General features: G+C 32.9%; 1 protein-coding gene and 1 pseudogene across 1 annotated transcript; both read right to left on the reverse strand.

Moving 5' to 3' along the window:
• The window catches only part of LOC128185245 (E3 ubiquitin-protein ligase RNF213-like), a 209,364-nt pseudogene that overhangs the window by 4,305 nt on the left and 179,789 nt on the right, over positions 1-25,270 (reverse strand).
• On the reverse strand, positions 929-25,240 carry LOC128183891 (uncharacterized). The gene is made up of 9 exons (XM_052853111.1): positions 24,851-25,240; positions 12,799-13,397; positions 12,341-12,462; positions 11,734-11,866; positions 11,436-11,591; positions 11,233-11,349; positions 6,706-6,926; positions 2,869-3,295; positions 929-2,624 (listed from the first exon to the last, which is right to left on the reverse strand). Exons 1-9 carry the CDS (start codon positions 25,215-25,217, stop codon positions 2,607-2,609), a joined length of 2,160 nt encoding a protein of 719 aa, XP_052709071.1. The 5' UTR covers positions 25,218-25,240; the 3' UTR covers positions 929-2,606.

Genomic DNA, 25,270 nt, shown 5'->3' on the forward strand with positions numbered 1-25,270 from the left:
TACGCACTATTCTTCTTTCATCTCCGACTATCGCTTTAAGTTATTGATTTCTATTTCTGGCACCAATCGCTCTACAATGCCTTTACTTGAACAAGAGCTCACCGCCTTCAAATATGTTATTCTTCCGAACACATTTTATCAGAGGCAAAGATTGCAAAACGTGTTTTTATGAAAAATAAATACGAGAACCAATACACTGGTAAAAATTAGCCACTGAGAGAGTAAACCAAACAAACCGAAATCCAGGCATACATATTTGAAAATTCCTTGATAAATGAAAATAGTTTTTCTGTATCGTAATTTTATAAATACTATGGTGAACGCACAAACCATGCGCAGTATAATGTTTTATGATGAACTGAAAAACGTATTGTTTGATTTGTAAAAACTTACAGATATAAGCATACGTTGTTGCTCTTGTTTTGTTATCGGTATGCACTTTGTGTGAACGACACGTGTTTTTGATTTGCACGTAAATCAAGGCAGCACTATCCGTGATAGTTCGAATACTTTTGGAACACTTGGTTTTATTTCCTATTGATTTTATTTTCCACAAAAAAATCTAATTACAACAAACTACATAGTTCGTGCATTCGGTAGTTGAATGCTACCAGACTGCTTATATGCAACCGACAAGTATCAGTTAATGAGTGGTTTAGAGAAAACTGGCGACCAAATAATTCTTAAACAAAATCATCTCAGCTTAAAGACCATATGCATCATATGTGTGTGTGTATATATATATATATATATATATATATATATATATATATATATATATATATATATATATATATAACACAATCCAAATCAAAAAAGGAAAATCAAAATTCCTTTTTTTTGACCCCATTTTTTGAATTTCAAGCCAAAATGACTCTAGTTTCATTAAATGCGACTCCTCTAGTCATATTAAACAATTTCATAACAAACAAATCTTAAACTTTTGTATATAGATACGTATCTTTATTTCTATAAAGATATTTTACAGTTCCAAATTCAATGAGTTTGGGGAACGTTCCTCATCCTATAAATTGAAGGTACAGAATTTATATTGTAACATTAACTCTAATAAACGTTCCTCTCCACAGTAAAATTGTGAAAATCATTCTTGAATCTAATTATTCATTGATTGAATGAACGTTCCTTACAAATGGAAGCATTAATTTGAGGAACGTTCCTCTCCTTAATTCAAATGCACTTAAGAAATGTTTCTCCTTCCTGCAAAGCTGTGAAAAATGGTAAAAACCAGGCATGAATCTTATTATCAAATGTTTTGAGGAACGTTCCTCTCTCAATTTCTAATGATCAAAATATTAACAGGCATTCATTTGAGGAACGTTCCTCTCCCAATTTCTAATGATTGAAATATTAACAAGAATTCATTTGAGGAACGTTCCTCTCCCAATTTCTAATGATCAAGATATTAACAAGCATTTATTTGAGGAACGTTCCTCTCCCAATTTCTAATGATCGAGATATTAACAAGCATTTATTTGAGGAACGTTCCTCTCCCAATTTCTAATGATCGAAATATTATCAAGCATTCATTTGAGGAACGTTCCTCTCCCAATTTCTAATGATTGAAATATTAACAAGAATTCATTTGAGGAACGTTCCTCTCCCAATTTCTAATGATCGAGATATTAACAAGCATTTATTTGAGGAACGTTCCTCTCCCAATTTCTAATGATTGAAATATTATCAAGCATTCATTTGAGGAACGTTCCTCTCCCAATTTCTAATGATTGAAATGAAATATTAACAAGCATTCATTTGAGGAACGTTCCTCTCCCAATTTCAAATGATCAAAATATTAACAAGCATTTATTTGAGGAACGTTCCTCTCTTTCAAAATTTTTATAGAAAAGTTGTAAAACTAAATCATAATACTAAGTGTTTTGAGAAATATTACTCTACCCTTTTTCACAATTCTCTTCAAATGCAGAATTTAAGGAACATTTTCTCTTAAGTTGTTTGAGTTATTTTCTTCTTATATCAAGGATTGTACACTACAAATTACGATTAACATGCAGTTCTCCTATTCCAACATGTACATGATTCAAAGTATATGTTTTTCATTGATCTCCAAAAAATCATGAAAAATGTTTTTCTAAAATAAATCATGAGACCATGATTCTTCCGACATTATTAATTGTCAGATCTACGAATCTATAAAGTACATTAATCTTACACGTGGAACCTACAACTTTTAAATTGTGACTCCATCATTTTAACATCTACATTACTACAGCTGTCACACTATCAGAGTGCACAAATTTGTGTAGGAAAACTCCTGTTTTCCAAATCTTTCTAAAAACACCAGTACTCTAAACTATTCTAAACTCAATTGTACATTTTTTAAAAATACAAGTTCACATTGGACATTTGTTCATTTTTAAGGATAAAAAATATAAAAATAAAAGTACAGTAAATAAGAAAATGACCATAATTATCAGTTTGGACAAAAAGGAATTTATGATTATTGAAATATCAAGCAAAATGTGATAGAAGCAGAAATTTGGGACTGATATAACATGTTTTACTCCTGTTTGGTATATGAAATGAACAAAGTACATGCAAAGCAGATCTCTGGAAAAGGCACCAAACTAATCACTCAAGAAGACCTGTAAAATAATAAGTTTACAAGTATTTATTTCATTCTTTTAAACAATGAAAAACAAATGTCCTATCCATATAGGCAATACACTTTGCAGGGCAACTTTTAAATAACCCTATAATTAAATGCATAGAGTATTTGAATGACCTGGAACTTGTTAAAATGTAATTGAATAAAGGTGCTAGCACCTTTGCATGATCAATAGAAATCTGTGATGTAAAAATAATATCAATTTATAAGAAGAAAGTTACCTCTGGATTTTCATCTTCATTTGTAAGCAGTCTCTGTAAATCTTCAGGGACAGCAGGATGGTTGTTTTCCGTGTCCTGAAGGGCATGTGGGTTATAGTTGGGAATCTTGGGTAGATACCAAATTGCCCCTTTCCTTGAATAACTATTTGTATTTCCTTGACTTTGACCCAACAATGAAATGAACTTTTCCCACCATGTATTTTCTGATACGGACATCATCTTTGACCAAATCGACAAGCTTTTCTTAATATTTTGGATATCGATCTTTTCAAATGATGCCAACAACAAAGGTGGTGCAGCTGTTGGCATCATTATGGATCCGTCAACCCTTTGTTTAAAGAAACTGCCGTTCAAAGTCTTCCATGAATGGTCCACATTCTTTCTGTAGTAGATGTGGACATCTCCGGTCATTTCATTGAGTCTATACCTTCTCAAATATAAGTAAGATAAGTTAAGCATATGTTTCTAAATTTTCAAATTTTTAAGGTATCTCACTACACCCACACTTATACTTTTGAAGACACTACGTCACAAGATGGTGATTTAAATATTTTGTTAAACTGTTTACTTCGTTCAATGCGGTTGTATATCGTCTTAGCTCAGTGGCTAAAGTTTTGGACTTCTGAACCGCAGATTGTGAGTTCGAATCCGCCTGGAGCTTTTGTTTAAATATGATTACTGAATTAAATTTTTGAAAATGTAATTTTTCATCCAAAGTTGCACATTTTTTTCCTATTAGACTTAATTACTTCTTATCCATTATGATATCTATCATAATCAAGTAATTTTCTGCTGATTTGAGAAAATATTTCAAGGTGTAGTGAGCCACCTTAAAAACAATATTTCATCCCATTACATTCACCATATCAAATCTAGAATACACAGTAAACAACAGGCAATTTAGGCTCACAAAAGAAGTGGCTAGGACATATGAATATAAACCCATAAAGTGTAACTGTAATATGGTAATGATTGTTAAAGTGATATATCTATAAACAACCCAAAAATTTGATAATATTTATACCGTGTATAAAATTTTAATACTGGTGTGTAATGTTTTACAATGTATTATCATCAATGATGTAAACAAGAGGTAAACAAGGATCTATTCTTTAAACTAACATTTTTTGGAACAATACTTGTTGAATTCATGACCAATCTCACTGCCATTGTAATTATTTTGCTGCTAAATTGTCCCTTGAGATAAAGATAACACTCTGCTTGATCAGAGTTGCTTTATCAGAAATGATTGAGGCAGTCTTCTTAAACTAGAATCATTAATCACTCTCTAGTTTGACAGTTCTAATTTGTTTCTTATCCTTGAATCGCCACTACTTCATAATTAATCTCACAGGACAATTGTAATTTTTTATTCTGGGTGGGTTACTGTAATTCATTTAATTTTACACTGTCGAGTTTGTTAGTTAAAAACAAGTGTTGTTGTTTTATTTTCATATTATAAAAAGTGTGTAATATAGGGTGCAGAAAATTAGCTAAATGTTCTAGTCTTAACAAGACTATTATCCCCCCCCCCCTCTTCAAAGCTCCAAACAAGGCTCATTTTAAATGACCCAGATGTGAGTTGCCTTAACTAAAGCATATATTACACTGTAGATAATCCTTCTATTAAGCAAGTACGTAATTCTGTGATCACATCATTTTGTATAAAATTGCAAAGACTTAACTTTTATCTTAAATTCTTATATGGCCTGACTTTTAGAAAGTAATGGCTAGATTTTAAAATCTGCAAGGGACACTTCTTTTTGAAGTTCTATGAAGATATAATAATTCCTCGTGTTTAATTAGGAATGTACTGTTATTAAGGTATCCCACTCCTCAATGTTTTTGTATCAAGAATTTCTTGAGAAATATATAATTGTAATCTATAGACAAAATATACTTAAAAAAATAGAAAGATAATGAGGGGTCAGTGTTCATCCATTTGAGTTTTTCATTTTAATTTAACCTTTTTGCACCTGAAATGCAATATAAGACTGATTAGGTTTTGTTGTCAGTATTTTTGATTAAGCAAACTTTTTCCTTCAAATATTGTTTTCAATTATGCACAACGGTCCCACTGAATAGAGGATTTACGAAAAAAAAATTGTACGAAGCTGCATTAATTCTTTGTGACCTTTTTGCACTTCAAATAAACAATTTCTCTCTAACAGTTATAATTTGATTTGAAAAAAAAATCTTTTTGAATATCAAGAATTTTATAACATTTATCCAGTTTGCCTAGATATGTACACAGTATCATTTTGACATAATAAAACATGGGGGTCAGTGATGTCAAATTTTAGATATATGGCTTCAAAGGTAAAATTCTAGCAAAATTTGGCTTAAAAATGTTTGTACATGTCAAACAGAACCTATAGAATATGTTACAAACCTATCAAATATTAAAAATGTGAATAATGAATTAAGTATTATAAAAAGAAATGTGCTCCGGTATATTGAAAATTCATGAAGCTGCTTGTTTCTGTCATTTTCATCAAAAAACCTTCCGCATGAAAAAAGTACTTCTGAAAACTTGTTTGTTTCTTGAATTCAAATGGATTTTCTTTATGAATGTTGTGTAATTATGAAATAATAATCTTTCTGTAATTATCAAATAAATAAATAAAATCATATTTATTTAAAATATAATGATCATCTGCGCAATGAAATCAAAACGTAAGGAGTGAGATACCTTAAAAGATGAAGCTCTGTGACATGGAAATTAAAGATATCATGATAAAATTTAAGAATTATGAACAAAATCTCTGTTTAACTTAAAAATCATTATAATGCATGTATCTATTTAGCAACTTTGTACAAATAATAACAATTAGACCCTACAATTCAATGAATATACACCTAATTGTCAAATGAATACACTTATCATCTAACAGTTAATTTGAGAGATTCACTTAGTCCTCACAATCCCATTCTTACCAGTACTACGTACTGTATAATACAATTCCATAGGTCTGCATGATAATTTATCCCATAGGATGATTTCCTACATAATGAGCTTGTTAACTCAATTTTACACATTATCAATTTCAATACACATGCTTTATCTAAATCAAAGCTCAGACAATTAAGTGTTCCCTTGGCAAATGCACATAAACATATGAACACACTTAAGGTCAGACGACACGTTCCTCGAGAATCTTTTTTGTATCTCCTCGTAATAAAGAGTCCAAATAAAAAATATTACTTTTATAATTATTTTAAAAATGATTAAAATTTAATTGGATGTGGTTATGTGTCTAGATGGCCGAGTGGTTAGAACAGTAGCCTCTCACTGCCAGAAGCGTATAAGTTCTAGAAGTCGTGAGTTCAAAGCCCCGCCCTAGTCAAGATAGAGTTCCAATATAGTGAATTTTGGTGTGCTGTATAAGTATTTATTTTTACATCAGCAATTCAAGTGTATTTTCAAGAAGATCATATAGGAAATTGCATACTCTAGTATTTTGCAGAAATGCCTGGTAAGGTACCCTAATTTTTTGCAAGAAAGCTTGTCAGAGTAGTAGTAAACCATCAACAAATTCATGAAAAAAAGTTATATAAAATTAAGGAACGTGTCGTCTGACCTTAAGTTCATGTGTGGACAATGACAGACAGTGTGATTCCTGTATACCAACCCAACAATCTTCATTTGTTGGGGTATTATAAATAAAGAACATTTTTTATGAGCACCAGATCATTCACCCAGTATGACTATAATATATATAGAATAGAGACAGACAGATGAATGGACAAGATTGCTACACCATAAATGTCTCATTTCAAGTAGGATGGATAAAAATATTTCCATGTATCCAGTACAACTTGAACAATTTAACATACCTGAATGTATTTGTCCTTGTGTGGTATTTAACTCCTTTTAAGCATGGAGATAACCATCCAGATATGTCAAAACAGCCTCTCAGTTCTTCTGCACTGTAGAGTATGTCACTCATCTCTGGGAGTGTGGCAGCATCTTTGTGCCTGAGATTATCAGCAATGACACTGAACATCTGATCAATATCTTCATGGGTATGCCCAACATGAAGAAAGGAAAGCTGCACCTGAAATAGGAAGATTTTGCATGAAACAAATAAAAAAAAAGAGTACCGTCATTCTAAAATTAAAGGCCCCACAAACTTCTTGCAATTATGATACACTGCCTTATCAAATCTGATAATTTTTTTCAGTACGTATCATAACTAGAGGTGCAGCGATACAGCAAAACATCAATTATAATGATCGCGTGTCCATGATACATGTATCGTATTGTCACGTGTATCTTGATACACATTATGATCGAGTAATTTTTATTGACTTACTAAAAAATTACATGGTATGGATAATATGAAGAGATTAGGAAATTTTGTTCTAATCAATTGAATTTTTTTTTATCTCTATACAGTTTGTTGATTGGTTTTGTCAGTTGACACATTTTCTTTATGCAATATTATTTCTTATAGAGGTAACTGGCAACATAGATATCAGTTTTTTTTATTGTTGACAACTGTATCGTGGTGCATAATGTATCGCGTTAAGATATTGTGATAAGTATTATATTGTGAGGTAGCTGTAGTCCGGCTGATTGGTGAAAAAATTGCTCACTTAATGAAGAAAGCACCAAATTTGGCATGTTGGTATGTATAGGTGTACTGAGCAATATAAGCTATGGACCCACTCTCAAAAATCAATATGGCCGCCATTTCAAGATGGCCGCCAAATAGCTTATTATTTTAAAAACTTTTTTCAATAAAATCTCTATTTTTGATCCTAGAAGTTCGAAATTTAACACAGTTGATATTAAGTGGATGCTTTGGAAGTTCTAATATTCGAAATGATGGTATTTCAATATGGCCGCCAAATTCAAAATGGCTGCCATGTAAAATATCTTTTACATCTCCGTTTGTTTCAAACAATACTACTTTTGATGATGGTTTAAAATACAACAGAATTTATCAATTGTAAATAAATTTGGAGCCTTAATTAATGATTGAATTTGATAATTTGATCTTTCAATATGGTTGCCATATTATCTCTGACTGGTTTTATATAAAAGTTTTCAAATGAGTTCATTGATGACTGGTATGAGATTAAAATGTTTTACATAAATGAATTTATTTCACTTGAATATAAAATTGATAAAATGGAATCAAATATCAGTTAATTAGGAAATTAGGACGAATCTGCATTTACATGTAACAATGACATACAGTGGTTTTCATACTGGGTCATGATGCAGACGACAAAATGGTTACACAAAGTAGGTAAGTGTTTGTGTTTTGATAATTTATTTATAATTTTCTGAATAGATGATGTACATGTACACTTAAACAAATATAATATCACATAAAAAACACTTACATAAACATAAACAGTTAAAGAACAAATGTTAAATAGATAACAAATGTTCCATCCCCTAAAAAAGTATGAAACACCATTTCGGTAACAGTTATATAATTTTTTTGGAAGTAGCTAAATATGGTAGGCTATTCATCTAAGATGCGTGTAAGTTTTGAAATATTGTCATCTTATTTCAGTCAATTTGACCAAAACAATCGAGTTTATATAACCTTTATAATATATTGTAGATCTTGCTTGGCAAGTGATTGAGGAAATGAAGTAAAGTTGTCTTTTGATAAGAAATGTCCAAACACATTAAAATCGTAAATCCAGACATTGAGTCTTCATCGTCAAATTTAACAATAATATTTGATTGGGAAAAATGTATTTTATGCCAAGAGAGCACATCTGAAGCTCTGCAATGTCCAGCAAATATAAGGAGATCTGATATTGAAGTTGGTGCTGGATATAGATCTCTGGAAACAGTGCTCCTTCGATGTCAAAGTATAAATTGGTTTCCAACGACAATTAGACTTGACCAATTGAATCATGCAAATGGTATTGCATCCAAGTTACAGTTGATGAAACCCAAGTGGCACAAAACATGTAGGAACAAATACACAGACATGAAATTAAAACGACATGAACGTTCGAAAAGAAAAGTTGAATCAGACATTTCTGAAACATCAAGAAAGATAACTCGCCAAAGTCCTGGTTGCTCGACATCGACAATGACTCAAGATTGTTTTTTCTGTGGTGGAACATCAGGAGAGCTTCACAAAGTTTCTACCTTCAGTATAGACAGTAATATCAGGAAATATGCATTGCAAGTGCAGGATACTGTATTGTTGGCGAAACTTAGCGCAGGGGATATGATATCTCAAGAAGCTATGTATCACAAAAACTGCTACTTAAATCTTTTTAACAAAGCAAGACCACAAAAGATTGTAGATTAGAATGGCGAAAATCAAATCCATGGAATAGTTTTGGCTGAACTTGTATCATATGTAAAGGATTCACGAACTCAACACATGTAAAAGACAGAATCCTAGCAGCAATACCAGATTTACAAGCCCACAAACAAGGACGAGAAATTGAAAGTCCCCTTTTCAACTTCTGGTCTTTAACACTGAAGTTTGAAATTGCAATATTAGTTTTCATCAGATCACTGAGAGAGGGTAATTTTCAACTGTATAAAGAATCAATTTCACTTCTTATCCCTTGGTTCTTTGCGCTCGATCATCCGAACTATGCGAGATGGTTACCTGTTCACTTACGTGACATGGTTATGCTACATGATAATGCACCAGAAGTGGAAAAAGAGTTTCAAAATGGTAAATTTGTTGCTAAGAAATCTCATAATAGATTTTCATCAATAGCATTAGATCAGGCACATGAGCAGAACAATTAGTTAGTGAAAGGAGATGGTGGAGCAATTGGCCTTACAGAAAATATGGCTCAACTTCAAAGGTGGATGGTATCGGGTCCAGAAGTAGCCAGAGTAATAAATGAATTCGAATCTGCTCAAGAACAAATAAAGAAAGATCAAAGCAAAGGACTAGATATACGACACTACGAACAGGTCAGGAGTCAGCAAAACACATTCGCTAAGCATGTAAACGCTTTCTGTTCAGTTGCAGAAGGGCACGAGTGTGTCATGATTCGGACGGTTGATACCGATGTTGTGGTTATAGCCATATCTTGTTTTAAGAAAATTGAACAGATAAAAGAATTGTGGATTGCCTTCGGAGTTGGAAATTTTTTTAGGTACCTGTCAGTCCACAATATTGCCAATGAATGCTCTTGGACCCCAGAAGTCACATGGCCTTTTATTTTTCCATGCATTCACGGGCTGTGATCAGGTATCATCATTTGGAAACAAGGGTAAAAAAAGAGCATGGGATACATGGACAAGCTATAGACCAGTAATGGAAACCTTTGACAGTTTAAGCGATAAGAGTCTGTCGCCAACAGCCGTTGTGGATCACATGGAAGAAATACAACGTTTTGTTGTGCTCATGTACGATAAAGCAAGTGAGTGTGTAACAGTTAATGGCGCAAGAATGGACCTCTTTGCTAGAAAAGGAAGGGCAATAGATAATATTCCTCCTACAGAAGCAGCACTGCTTCAACACACAAAGCGAGCCTGTTATATGGCTAGCCAGGTCTGGGAAAGATGTCTTGAACCTACCTCTACAACAGTAGATCCAGGAACATGGGGTTGGAAAAGGAATGAAACAAATATGTGGATTCCATTTTGGACAGTACTACCTGAAGCATCAGCATCATGCAATGAGCTAATTAAATGTGGATGCAAGCCTCAGATTGGATGTAGAGGGAGATGCCGATGTGTTAAAGCTAATTTGACCTGCACTGCTCTTTGTAAATGTGGCGGAGAATGTGACAGAGACTAATTTTTGAACATTCTCAACATTAAAACTTTCTTAAAATATCTTAAGCATTTGTGTCTCTTTTATCTAAAAAAAAAAAAAAAAAAAAGACCGGGTAATTTTCATTTTTAATAAAATAATTATTTAATCAAAAAAAGGGTTACTATTTTGGGCAACATTTTGGCAAAAATATCATAAAAAGCATCACGTTTTACTTAACTTTATTTAATCTGCAATTACATGAAATGGTAAACCTTCCTTAATGATTAAACATCATTAGTTATTTTTAAAATGTTGCTCCTTTGTCAAAACAAACTTTTTAATAAAGGAAAATTGAAAAATTTTATCAGTTTTCCGCCATCTTGAAAATGGCGGCCGTATTGGATTTTGAAAAGTGGGTCCATAGCTGAAATTGAAGCTTATACATAACAAAACTTGTGTAGACAGTTTTATGCTTTCTTCATCAAGTGAGCAATTTTGCTAAAATTTTGCACCAATCAGCTGGACTACTGGTGATACCGACATGCACCCTTAATTGTAATGTTATTTTCCATATCAGTTCTGTTTTCCAGTTTAAATATAACTTTACAAATATCTAGGAGAGAGTCAGCAATATCATATAAATCAAATATATATTTACCTCATAAAAAATCCGACGCCTGACTAAAAGCTCTAAGAAAGACAGCACAAACTTGTTCTTGTTTTCTCTGAAACAGTTGTCTGCTTGTAGATACAGAACGGGTGGCAATGATTTTCCCTGTGAATTAAGAATACATGTATACTTTGTAGTAATTCTTTATAACTAAAGTAAAGATAATTGTAATGATTGATTATGGTTTCTACCTTTGAGTGATTCCAAAGTACTTTCATCAAAACGTTCAATGTGAGATTGGAATCATGCTTGTACTGGTGTAGGTCTGTAAACAGATATTTTTTATTCAAACCGTGGCTTAAAACTCCAGTAACGTGTACATTTAGTTGCTTTGTTGCTGCAAATGCCTGAAATAGATGTGAGAAACATGTTGATTTATTAATTGCTTGAGAATTTTTCATCACAATTATAAAAATGATATTTTAAACCATCAAAAATGGTGAAAAATGCATGTTTTAACATTACATGAGTTAATTTTTGAAAGAGTACCTTGCTTGGTCTCCCCTTAAAATGGGGAATGTTTGTCTTGGATTGGTCCATCCCATCTATAATGAGGCTTATATATCTATCTGGTCTTCGTCTGCTAACAGTTTTTCTTCGGTAATATGCAGATTTTTCTTTCCTATAATATAATAATTATTTTTTGTTATGTGTAATACAATTACATGTAGTATGAAATATGAAATACATGTAATATGAATTCATTGCAAATGGCTCAGTGGTCACACTGGTATGCGATAAGCTACTGCCAGCTAGTAATGCAAAGATGGCTGGTTCAAGGCCCACTTTTGTCACTTGATGTTATGTGTTTTGTTTTTACATGTTTTAGACAAGGTACTATCTAAGTCCATCTTGCCACGTTATAGTTAACAGCTTAATTATTCTGGGGATTAATCTGCAATTGACTGATGTTTGGTCAGAACTGGGGTGGGATGGGGTTGGGGGTCAAATACTGATATTCACTTAGCACCATGGAAACTGTAAAAAAAAAAAAGCAATGGCTGGGCACGGCCTGTGTCTTAATGGCTTGGGAAAAAAATTAACCTGATATGGTTGATTTTTAGTGATTAAAGCTGAATAAGAAGTTGACACATACATTTGTCTGTGAAGATGTTCTTGCTTCTTGATAAAAATGTCCCTTTTTTTCTCTGGGTTAAGCTGTTTGTGAAGTTCTCTGTCAAGCTTGTCACATGTAGTACATCTTGTGAACAAGTTGCTCTGAAATGCATTTATATCCATTAACAAGTACTGGTTGAATAATAAGATTTTGAATTGTGAATCTGTTCTTCTGTCAAATGATAAAAATAAATACTACTAAATCAAAATTGCTAATAGGAGGTCTCAATGGTCATGACTATAGTTTTATACTGTTTGATCAATTTTAGAAGAGTTTTATAGTAAAATATAGTAAAATAGGTAAAACTTTTGTTTTGTTTTTTAATTACATATGTACTAATAAAAAGTTTATAGCTAAATAAATTAAAATGAAAATTTGACCATCTAGCATCCTTAAATTTGACTGTAAATTTGGGAGAGAAAATGGTATTAGCTCACCTGTTTAATTTTTACATGTGAAAAGTGATCCTTCCAAATGTTTAAAAATGTTTGATAAGATACTCTGTCTCTGCTTTCTTCTTCAGTTTCCACTTCATATCTTGAATAAACTTCATTTTTCCTTAAACCAAAGGGAAGCCAAATTTCTTGAATATGTGGAGGATTTTCTCCTCTCATTGCAATGTATTCCCCAAACCAGTTAATGGCATGAAGTCTTTTTTCTGATGTTAATTTTCTGACCGAAGAGAGTGGTCCTTCGTCTCTGGTCATCCAAGTTTTTCTTTCCTTGTAGTATATTGATTTTTTGATCCCATGTGCAATCAACCAACTTTTCAGGCATACCCCATGACCATGGAGAATGAAATGAAATTTTCCTTCTTTTACACTTTGGAAGTCTTCAAACTTTTTCTGGAACCACCTTGGTCTTTCTTTAGCATTTAAACACCATAATGTGGAATGGCAATTTTCAATTAAATCCCTTGTAAAAAAGCTTTGCCTAGTACATTTCTTCGGGCAATCACATTGTTCTGAAAATGCCTTTTTTATAGTGCTTCTGGAGATCTTTTTCTTTTGAAGTTTAGTTTTTGATAACGATGCAACTGAAATTATAAAAAGAATTTGATTTCTTAATAGAATTGAGTACTTATATAGTAGTTATAAATATGGGTAAATATGCTATGATATGATAAATAGTTTTGACTAAAAATCTTGTGTGCCACAATGCTTGTCAGATGTCTCTCTAATGGCAGTTTTTTGTAACATTCATAGCTTTCAATTTTTTTCCCTTATAAATTCCTGATTCAACTTTGACTGGCCCCAATATCCATATTGTTGAATCTACAAAGTTTTAATAAACCTTGTATGCTTCAACTTATCTGACCCACTTATAATGTTTATGAGAAGAATTTTCAATAAATGATTGATAATACTGGTATGTCACTTATATAATATTGACAATTTTTTATTGATATAATCTCTCTATATGATTTCTCATCTTTTCATTAAAATAAACTTAAGGCAATCTCAATCACTCCCCAATGTGACTGTGTCAAGAATTTCTTGACAATTATTCCATTGAAAAAATGATTAATGAAATTTAATTAGACCTCTTTGCACATAAAATTTTATTTCAGACCATGTAGTTGATATTTGTAGCCAGTATTTTTAACTTCAAATATTTACAGATACCAATTGATTTGCATATTTTGTAATGTATTGTATAATGATGTCTGCAGCTGGATAATCTTGCTTTGCTGTCATCAAAGACTCTAAAACCCAAACAGTGTGACCACATTAGAGCTCGTCAGGTGCTTTGTCAGCATCAAAGAAATGCTGAAATCTACTCTTAGACTAGTTTCTGTATGCTTCCACATTTATAGATTGCAGGTTGGAAATAAGCACTTTCCTCACTAAGTGCCCATATTTCAGATACCGTATAAGACTTTTAAAAAACCAGTGGGTGGGGAGGGGGTGCCCCCCATCCTGTTTTGGAAATACAGAGAGAGAGAGAGAGAGAGAGAGAGAGAGAGAGAGATATTTAATGTTCATTGAAAAAAAGTGTAACCCGGGTTCGCTACCCATTTTAGTTATCTGAAAAATGAAAATCTGTAATAAATATTGAAAAACTCATTCTGTGATATTAAAAATTTCAGCGAAGACTTAACAAAATGTAATTGAGTATTCCTGCAAATTCCGTACAGAACAAACGAGTAATTTCTTAGAAATCGACAAAAACCCGGTTTTCTTAACATAAAATGAGATAGAACAACATTACCCCCCCGGTTTCCAAAATACAATAAACATACCAAATGAAAGCAAAACATCTCAGCTTAATCAAAATTGCTGCTAGAATTCTATGCTCTTCTCAATTATTATAAATAGCTATTCATCCGGCTCTCATAAAACCTTCCCAACTTTCATAAAGTTTGCACGGAAAACGGTATGTTGCATATATATTCAAAACAACACACAACATGGGATTCTAGCAACACTTTTCAAGTTAAGCATTGATCAAACAAACGATACGTATAAAATTTCAAGTTCAATATATTCGGGGTAGTGTTGTTCTAGCGGATTTTTATATCGTAAACAACGACAGAGGAAAACCTGGCCGAGAAATAAAAGCAAATTTACATACCTTTTAGCGAATGATTGATAAAACTAGAGACGAGCTCGTTGCAAGCAACGATTAGGTCTTCCGTCGTAGCTGCGTCATACTTGTGACGTAATACAAAAATTGATACCTGACCATGGTGCAATATTAGATGTATAAACACTGTGTAAAAGAAACAAAGTACATGTATATAAGCAAATACAGATCTTTAAAAGTTGTCTGAAGTTTGATTCGTTTTTTTGCATGTGCATTTTATTTTGAGAAACTTATCTAATCATCAGAATTGACTCAATATACACAGAATATGGACAACGATTATAATCACACAGTGGGTATGCCCGGTATGAACGTAAAAAGACCAAACATTTTACTCGCATTTTTTATCGAAAGCAAGGGCCAATGAATCTTTTAGAATGTATGCGGAGAGCCTGGAAATTTTACAGGGGGTTCTGAAGAATAATTTTGTTTTTTGAGGGGGGGGGGGGGAGGGGGGGAGGGGGCATGCGCGGATAAGAAAAATTTTCCTGGGGTGGGGGTTGAGTGTCTGACGGTTATTTGAGTTTGCCTGGGGATGTCCGAGGCATATTTTTGTAATTTTATATTGTACATGTAATGGAAAGAAATATTTTGCGGGGGTTGGGGTGGGGTCTGGAACCCTCACCCTACTCTTCTAGATTCGTGCATGGGGAAGACCGATGCCGGTAATTTAACGGTAATTTTAACCATTTTTATTTAATCAATCATTTTCAAAATTATCGGAATTCCAATATTACCTTTAAACGCAGTTAAAACTTAAAATACGAACCATTTAGTCTCGGTGAGTATTCGGCCAACATGTGTCCGCGTACGAAAGAAATGGCAACATTCAAGAAATTTGGATGGACGATCTGGGTCCTAGGTCGTCCATCCGATTCTTTTTCAGACTAAGAGCTACAGAACTGCACTTAAAGAATGTCAAACTGATTATGTCAATTTATTTTGTCTCAAAGAATCAGTTTTTTTTAATCAATAAAGTTTTACCTTAAAAAAAAAAGAAATCGGGCACAAATTTCAATGTTAGCATTTTACAATTTAAAGGTCTAATAAAATTTTGAATAAAGTTTCAAGATACTACTCTTCGTTGTTTTATACGAAATATTGCATGGAAAAAAGATTTATATCGCATATATATTATAGAACTAATTTCTTCTCTTTTTTATTTACATCAAAATAAATCCAAGAAAAAATCTAATTTTTTTTTTCCTTTATATGTGTTAATGAAAACGTGGTCAGCAAGGGCGGGTTCTATGTCGTGCAAGCACCTACTTAATAGATTGTTACACGGATCTACCACGATGACAAATATGGAAAAGGCAATATTGTGGGTGAAGGATGAATGTGTAGTTTGTTTTTTAGGTTTATTTTTGATAATTATATTCATCTGGATCAATTTGGTCTGTTGGTTTGTTTTGTTTATTGAAAAGGGAAATAAAGAAAATGAGTAATATCCGATATGAAGTCAAGCATATATTTTCATATTATTATTGACTTAAAACATGTTGGAAAAAAGAAATATTGTATCAAGCAGTTACAATGTAGTTATTATGCGCAGATCATGCATTCCTCTATGGTTTTCACAATTGCATGTATCAGTTACTATACGTATTTGCTTACGGAGAAATTAATTTCCAAAGAGATGATATAGTTATCAGTTAAGTTCCAGATTGTCTTCTGCACATGCAAGCACGTGTGTAATCCTGATTTAAAAATAGGTACATGTATAATGGCCGGGGGGGGGGGGGGGGGGGTCTTCGCAACAAAATTGTGTATTAGCGTTCTAGAGTGTACATTGTTAATTAATAATTGATGTTGAATTGTTATTAACAAACAAAATCATAAATTTTTAATAACATACACTAAAATGCCAGGGAGTTCTGCTGGACGCGATTTCATTTGTCTTCAATTAATAGGGTGTAAGGATGCCCGCCTACTTAATACAAATGCTCACGTGTCAACCGATTAAAAATGACTGTATTTTGGATTTATAAATCGTTCTAAAACATTCGATCTGATATATCGTTGTTAACAATTCAAAACTTTGAACGATTAAATTTGTTTTTATACCTACCCCGACCCTCACGGAAAAATCCATTCAGATCAATGGAAATTTCATTTACAAGACTCCGCGCCAGAATCAGAATGTCTCATTCATTATTTTTTTCGTAGTTATAGTGGACGAGTCCAAAATAGGAATAGAATTGGAATAGGAATACCATGTGAACATATGCCGTGAATGCAGTTTACTTTGCGTCTATTTTCTTATTTTGAGAGTCCTTTTTATCATGCTTATCATGGCTTGAAAATGACGGAAGGCCCTTGAATGTTGTTATCTTTATGCAGGCACGTAGCATCCTTTTTGAACGTGGGGGGGGGGGGGGGGCAGACTCATCCAAAAAATCTTGACAAGCAAAAAAAAAAAAAAAAAAAAAAAAAAAGACTTTCCCAAAATCTTCAATATCCTAATCCGGAAAAATTAGTTGCTGTGAGAAAAAGTGGGGGGGGGGGGGGAGGGGGGGGGCACCCACAAGCTTGAATTAATAATTGCCTGACGATGCATCTTTAATGTGTCAACATTTATATTCATAATTGATGAAAACGTTATATGGGATGTAATAAGCAACAATGAGCAAGAGTGTTCAATTAAAAGGGCTTTTCACATTGCACGTGTGTAATCCTGATTTAAAAATAGATTGCCATATTTGAAAGGTCAAAAAAAAAAAAGAGGGAGGTGTCATCGCAACAAGATGATACACATTGTCTAAGTAGTACAATGTAAGTAATAGTTGGTGTTGGATTATCATCATTAACAAAGAATCATCAGTTTGGATTAATTAAAACAAATATAGATTCATATAATTGGAATATTTACTGGAGGGGCTACGTACGATTAATTCGCCGAAGTGGGGTACATGTGACCCGATTTTCGATCAATTGGGCGATTTCATTCATCTGGAAAAGGGTTTCACTCGCGTGTACAAATGTAAATGTACATCAAACAATTGCTAGTCAATTAAGTGTGTATGTTATTTGGATAGATTTCTTCTTAAACATTCAATCCAAAGTATAATATATGTAGTTATTAGTTGACACCCTCCCAATGGATCTATGCCGATGGATCTATCTGAGATCTCAGCTGTTGCGTGAATGGTAAAGAAAGACTTCGCGCCATAATACGTCTCATTCATAATTTTGGCTCGCCGATTAGTGGGCGAGTCCAAGTTAGGCCAGAGCACATGATGTGTAGATGGTCTTATCCACTCCATTTTCTTAACTGGTCATATAATAAATAGAGATATCATGGATCTTTCACTTTTGTCGGAGCATGTAATAAATGGAACCAAAAAATAAAGTAATTCTAATTGAATTAAATTGAAGTTAAAATGTAAATACCCTCTCCCACCTACGGATTAGGATTTTCAAAATTCCCCATTTTTTAAATTCCTTGTCAAGATTTTTATTTGATGAAGCTGCCCACCTAACCCCCCCCCCCCCCCAACCCACACACACACACTTTCAAATAACGATGCTACATGTACGTGTTTGAATATCCTTTCCTATATGGTTAGAAATAACAAAATGTCTTTGATTTTGCATCTAATATATAACAAATTCAATTTTCAATTTAGCTGTTTGAGATTATTCGATACATGTACATTCCTAAAATGATTTAAATTAATGAAATGATTTAATTTCCAGTGATATACAGGTACATGCACTCGATCGAAGAAAAAGATTGAAATTGCTTCTAAACTCTGCACGTTCAGTTTAATAATTTATGATCCGCAGCGAAAATTAAATTTCATTTCTTATAAGATAGCCTAATTGATACATGCATGCTTCCATTGAATAAATTTGGGTAGTCAGGCAAGCTTTTTGGAAAGCTATAGATTGTATAATATTAAGGTCAGACGCGACCTTCATGTATCTTCCATTTTTTCCTATCTCCACAATGTGAATTAAGATTTCCACTTTGTTATTTCATAATTAAATTTTTATGTAATATGATTTTTTTGGTTTGAGTATAAAGTGTTCAAATTAAAATATATAGTATGACTTTACTTATAAGCATTCAAATGCATTTTGCGTGCTATTTTAAGGAAAGTTCGAAATATTCTAGCTCCAAAACGAGCCTGGTAATGTACTCTAAATTTTTTGGAATTAACAGGTTTAAATGTTAATAAATAAGGAATGAAATATCAAGGAAAATTATATAAAATTGAGGAACGTCTCATCTGTCCTTAATTAAAATAATATAAATAGACATCATAAATCCCATATCAAACAACATATAACCACTTGAATCTGCACGTTTTTTAATGAATTTATGAACAGCGGCAAATTCTAAGGTAATGTTAGCTGCAAGTCTGTATAGCCCTTGTATGAAAAATTTCGGATGGTACTCAATTTTTCCAGACAGAGAGCTACATATATGCAGCTAAGGTAACTAATAATGCTTCCGATGAAATACTTTGTTTAGTAATGCAAGGTTTTAAGAGAGCAATACTTATTTGTTTAAAAAATAACACCCTAATACTTCGCATTTCATTCGCTGTTTGTAGAACAAGCAGAACCAGTATCTGAGTTCGATCCCTACCGTATGTACATTGTTCGAATTTAATAGCCCTTGCATTGCATTGCTTTGCATGTACAAAATATCTTTTAAAAATTCAACACTGAAAGTGTTTATCTATATGGCTATTAATCTATATGTACATGTACACATAGCGTACACATGTGATTCAAAATACCCCAAACGGAAAAATTCACTTATTGAGTCTACATTTTATAGAATTTGCAAAAAATACATTGCGGGTCTGAATGTTTGTTAATGTGTCAATCTATCAATATACAGTTTGTTAATTATTTTCGATTGCTAAGGCTACATCGTTTTTGATGAACATTGAACAACATTTTTTCCATGCCATTATTTCCACGGAAGATAGCGAGTACAATTATAAAGCACAATTTATTTAATTATCTCTTTAATATTGTGTACTAGTATGTAATAAATAATTTATAAATTGCTGCCGAAGGTTGTTTGGTATTTTCGTTTGTAGATGCATTGCAAGTAAAAAACGTGAAACGCGGGGCAAGTCATAATTAATATCCCTAATAACCGTTACTTAAAAATAGCGGCTTTGGATTCAAATATTATCGTATACGAATATTAAGTTCACTTTTTAATATCATCTCCACGATGATAATATTATATCCATCGGAAATCAGTATTTCGTTTTGCTTTAAAAGAAATGTTCTATCGGGAGCAATCCCGCGTTCGTTTAAATTGCCGGCGTACATTTGTCATGTCAGTAATACACATTGTGCTTTATATGACGGCCGTGTATACGTACTGTAGAAAAGTTGAGTTTAATTACCATGCATTCGAACCATTTTATTAACACATCTCCCAGTACTTGTCTCTGTTACAGTAACACAGTGGGGCGTTAAACATGTGTACGTCCACTCAGCTCTACAAGCATATGCACTGTCGTCAAGGCGACGGCCTGAATACAGCTAGCGACTCTTCTATCGATCGGTTACCTGAGTTTCGTAATGCATCTAAATATAGAAAGGGGCACAGTTATGAAACAAACAAGGTCAAAGACGTTCATCTTTATGAAAAGAATATGTACATATGAATAAAAACATTTGGGAATTTTATGTAGAATTATTTTTGCGCGCTGCATGTATCAGTTAGTGCATTACAAAAAGCCCTTTCATAACCTCCTAAACGTGCGCACCCCCACAAAAATGGACCGAACTGACAACAATTGTTTCTGCAAATACTGGCTATACATTACGAAAACATTAAATTGAATACCACGGAAGGATTTAAAATTAATTTCTTTACAACTTTGCTTCAATAATTCATTATAAATTTTTATTCCTTTACAAGTTATTGACAAGAAACTTTTGACGCATCTAACTCCCTAATTATAGGGGCCAGCCCCTTTTTCTGTATACCGAATGAAAGGTCTTGGTAAGACCAAGATCTTTTAAAATACATGTTATAACAAATTTTTATCAGGTAGAAAACTAACACGGAGAATACGCGAATTTTTTTGAATTTTTTTCTTACCTTTGTTTCAACATCTATACCACCCCTTTTATTTGCATTTAAATAATAAATAAAATATATCTCGCACAAATTCAATGTATTAGCTTCCAAACCAGCCCATCTTTGAGACTCTGCCAGTCATCGTTATAGCTAAACCCCCCTGGACAAAAGAAGTCGTTAAATTTTACTAAAAGGGGAATAACTCAAAACCGGATGGGGATTTTCCTCAACTAAAATATGCAACGACAACATCACGCGGCATGTTATCAGTCCTGAAAATTTCAAAACAATCGGTGAACAAACGAGCGAGATATTAAGGATCAAAGTTGGCGTCTAGAAGAAAAAAAAAAATAACTAGACACGATCTCGTTGCGAGCAACGAGGAGGTCTTCCGTCCGATTTTTAGAAGAAAATATGACATCATCGACTTTGATTTTCGACAACAAAACATGATATGGAAAAAGGAGTGAAAAACTAATGCTTCATTGCATCGCTTTTTATAAGTTCTTTTACATTGCTTTTTTAAATGCTTGCATTTCCTCCAATTAAGATTAAAAAGATTAATTTTGTTTACATCTGGTCCCTAAAAACCCTAATTTGGTAACGCAAGAAAAAATCGTTATATTTTTAGGATATAGAAACGTATTATACCTCAGCTAGCATTAATAACCTTTCACAAAATGGCTCTCATTAAAGGGCAATAGCTAATTTTTTTTTAGAGCCCTTTGATCCCCTAATTTAAGGGGCCAGTCCCTTTTTCTTGGAATCAAATGAAAGGACGTTTAATTCTGAAAACATTTTGTCAACAAGTGTTTAAAAATTCGTTACCGTTCTGGAGATATATGAGAAAGAAGGTTTAAGGGGCCGATCCCTTATCTCCTTATAGGGGCCGTTTGGCGAAATTTTGAAGATTGCATATTGTTAAGAACATTAATTTAAACAACTTTTCTTCTGTATTGCATTACAAAATAATTTTCCTTTTTGAGATATGGGTGATCGAAATTTTGGACTTTTGGCCCCTAAAAACCCTTAATTACGTAATGCTTGACAAAATCGTTACATTGCTTGGATACATAACTGTGATATAAACATATTTGCTTCTATAACATTTCACAAAATATCTCTCAGTAAGGGGCTACAGATTAAAGACTTTAGAGCCCTTTGGTTCCCTAATTTAAGAGGCCAGCCCCTTTTTCTTGATATTAAATGAAAGGTAATTTTATTCTAAACAAATTTTGTTCAACAAGTGTTTAGAAATTTGTTACCATTCTGGAGATATATGAGAAAGAAGGTTTTAGGAGCCGATCCCTTATCTCCTTATAGGGTCCGTTTAACAGAATTTTGAAGGTTGCATATTGTTAAGAACATTAATTTGAACAACTTTTCTTCTATATCGCATTACAAAATGATTTTCCTTTTTGAGATATGGGTGATCGAAATTTTGGACTTTTGGCCCCTAAAAACCCTTAATTATGTAATACATGACAAAATTGTTACATTGCTTGGATACATAACTGTGAGATAAACATATTTGCTTCTATAACATTTCACAAAATATCTCTCAGCAAGGGGCTACAGATTAAAGACTTTAGAGCCCTTTGGTTCCCTAATTTAAGGGGCTAGCCCCTTTTTCTTGATACCAAATGAAAGGTCATTTAAATCTCAACAAATTTTGTTCAACAAGTGTTTAGAAATTTGTTACCATTCTGGAGATATATGAGAAGGAAGGTTTAAGGGGCCGATCCCTTATCTCCTTATAGGGGCCGTTTAACAAAATTTTGAAGGTTGCATATTGTTAAGAACATTAATTTAAACAACTTTTCTTCTGTATTGCATTTCAAAATATTTTTCCTTTCTGAGATATGGGTGATCGAAATGTTGGACGTTTGGCCCCTAAAAACCCTTAATTACGTAATACATGACAAAATCATTACACTGCTTGGATACATAACTGTGAAATAAACATATTTGCTTCTATAACATTTCACAAAATATCTCTCAGTAAGGGGCTACAGATTAAAGACTTTAGAGCCCTTTGGTTCCCTAATTTCAGGGGTCAGCCCCTTTTTCTTGATATCAAATGAAAGGTCTTGTAAATATAAACTTTTTTTGCATTACATGTGTTTACAAAATATTTTTCAGAAAAGAGATAAACTAAGAAAACCATGAAAAATTACGACGTTTTTTTAGTCTCAATTTTCGGGACCAGGCGAGCTTTAACGCCTTTGGAGCATGAAAAACATGAATGCCAAATTGCACATCTACAATCTCTTGTCTACAATCCCTGAAAGTTTGAACTCAATATCTTTTACCGTTTAGGAGGAGATCCCTGGACAAGCCGACCCTCTGAAAATCGCTAAAACGTCATTTTCTCAAGAACGGAAATGACGTCATCAAAATAAAAAAATGTATATTAAGTTCGGATTAATATCTAATAGATCTGAAAATTTCACGTAAATCGGTTCAGCCATTTCCGAGAAATCGCCTGCACAAATTTTGTAAGAAAAAAAAAAATAATAATAGGGAAAAAGAAACCGAACGAAAACAATAAGGTCTTCCGTTGGAAAACGGAAGACCTTAATAAGAAATTTGAAAATTTTTCAGAATAATAGTAAGGTCTTCCGTTGGAAACGGAAGACCTTAACTAAGATCTCTCCAAGTATTCTTACGTTCAATTCTCAATAAATCCAACCACAATACTTTATTAGAGTTCTTAGATTAGTACTGTTATATTTTGAATATGTTTACAATGCTTTCCGGTCAAATTCACACGATATTCAACTTTTAGTCATGACGTCATCAATGTGTAAATCTACATAATACAGAATAATTTCTAAAAATAATTGTCCTCAGCATTTTTTATTTGTTTTTGGTCTATGTTTCGTCCTGCTTAGATATTTGAATATGTACATAATGACTAAGATTTGTATATAATTTCACAGAGTTACATGTAACTCAGATTCCATATACTTCCTTAACACCCCTGCGCAGCCAATGAGCACGGCCACCAGAGGGCCCTTTACATTAACTTACGACTTATAACCAAATTAGTGAATGCTAATTAATCACAAACTAATCAATGTTTTATTCTCATGGCTGTAGAGTATTATAATGGACATCAGAGTAGTTGTATAAATAAAGTTCTTTCTAAGTTTTGTATATTTGTCCTTTATATATCATTTCATTTATTATAACTTTGTCGTAAGTTCTTTTGTAAAACGCAGCTTATCACCTGTCTGTATATCGTGCATATCAGACAGGTAGCCAGTCTATCATTCTCGTTATCATTTTTACTCTCCCCCTCCCAGGGTTTCTCAGCCATAAATCACCCACCATAGTACTCCCTGGCTATCTAAGTGAAAATAAACAATTAAACCAATGATCCCCCTATTCCAAGACATCAGACTCTGACCCGGCCACCAGCTGCACAGATGGGTGACATATTAATTAAGTGCCAGCTCGACATCTGATAAACATAAACATAAAATAACCAGTCTATCACAATATGTTATTTTTGTCTTTGGTGTACAATAATCATTTGCCCCCATTTTTTTTCACACCCGGCATTATCCTCGTTTTCATCGGGTGAATTTGAATGCAATTTCAAAACAATTTTAAAATTACTTTGTTAATTAAAAAGAGTCTATTCAGTATAACACATTCCTTATTGAGCTGTATGAATTCAAGATGGGTGTTTTTAAGCGTTTGAAATTTTAGAAGGGCGAAAAAACATGGGGTAAAAATCATAAATCCTGTATACATATACCATATGTTAAAGTAATGTAAACTATAATTGAATTAAATAAATTAAGTCAATTAAATTAAGGATAAATCTAACATACCTTTTTGCTTCCTTGGAGTACTGGTCATTAAAGGCTCAATGAAATGTAAATTTCCAAATGGTTCCGATTCGGTGGAACATCCACTTGTTTGTAAATCAGATGATATAAGCGATAGTTCTTTACTAATCTCACTTGATTCTTCAAACAAATCTTCTTCGCGTAAATCAAATGCTTGAACAGTAGGCGGTGTATCATCACAGAAAGAAAATACATCATGGTTGGAACCAGAAATATCACCAGAATCTTCAAATCTGGACAGTTCCCTCAGTGATTCTGTTAAACGATCAGTTTTAACACTGTGATCCAATGATGATTCATATTCCTGAGATTCAATTATAGAATGCTCAGAAAAAGTTATATCATTCATTTCAACATTTTGTTTGGTTTCAACTTGATATCACCGACCATGTCACCAAGAAT

The sequence above is a fragment of the Crassostrea angulata genome, chromosome 5 (genome assembly GCF_025612915.1).
Source record: "Crassostrea angulata isolate pt1a10 chromosome 5, ASM2561291v2, whole genome shotgun sequence".
NCBI lineage: Eukaryota > Metazoa > Mollusca > Bivalvia > Ostreida > Ostreidae > Magallana > Magallana angulata.

Bases quoted from the DNA above. Each gene is read 5' to 3' on its own strand.
- LOC128183891 (XM_052853111.1), bottom strand. From the start codon at position 25,217: ATGAATGATATAACTTTTTCTGAGCATTCTATAATTGAATCTCAGGAA. The intron at 13,398-24,850 runs GTATGTTAGATT...TTATAATTTCAG, and splicing joins TACTCCAAGGAAGCAAAAAG to TTGCATCGTTATCAAAAACT. The intron at 6,927-11,232 runs GTAAATATATAT...TTCCTATTTCAG, and splicing joins GGCGTCGGATTTTTTATGAG to GTGCAGCTTTCCTTTCTTCA.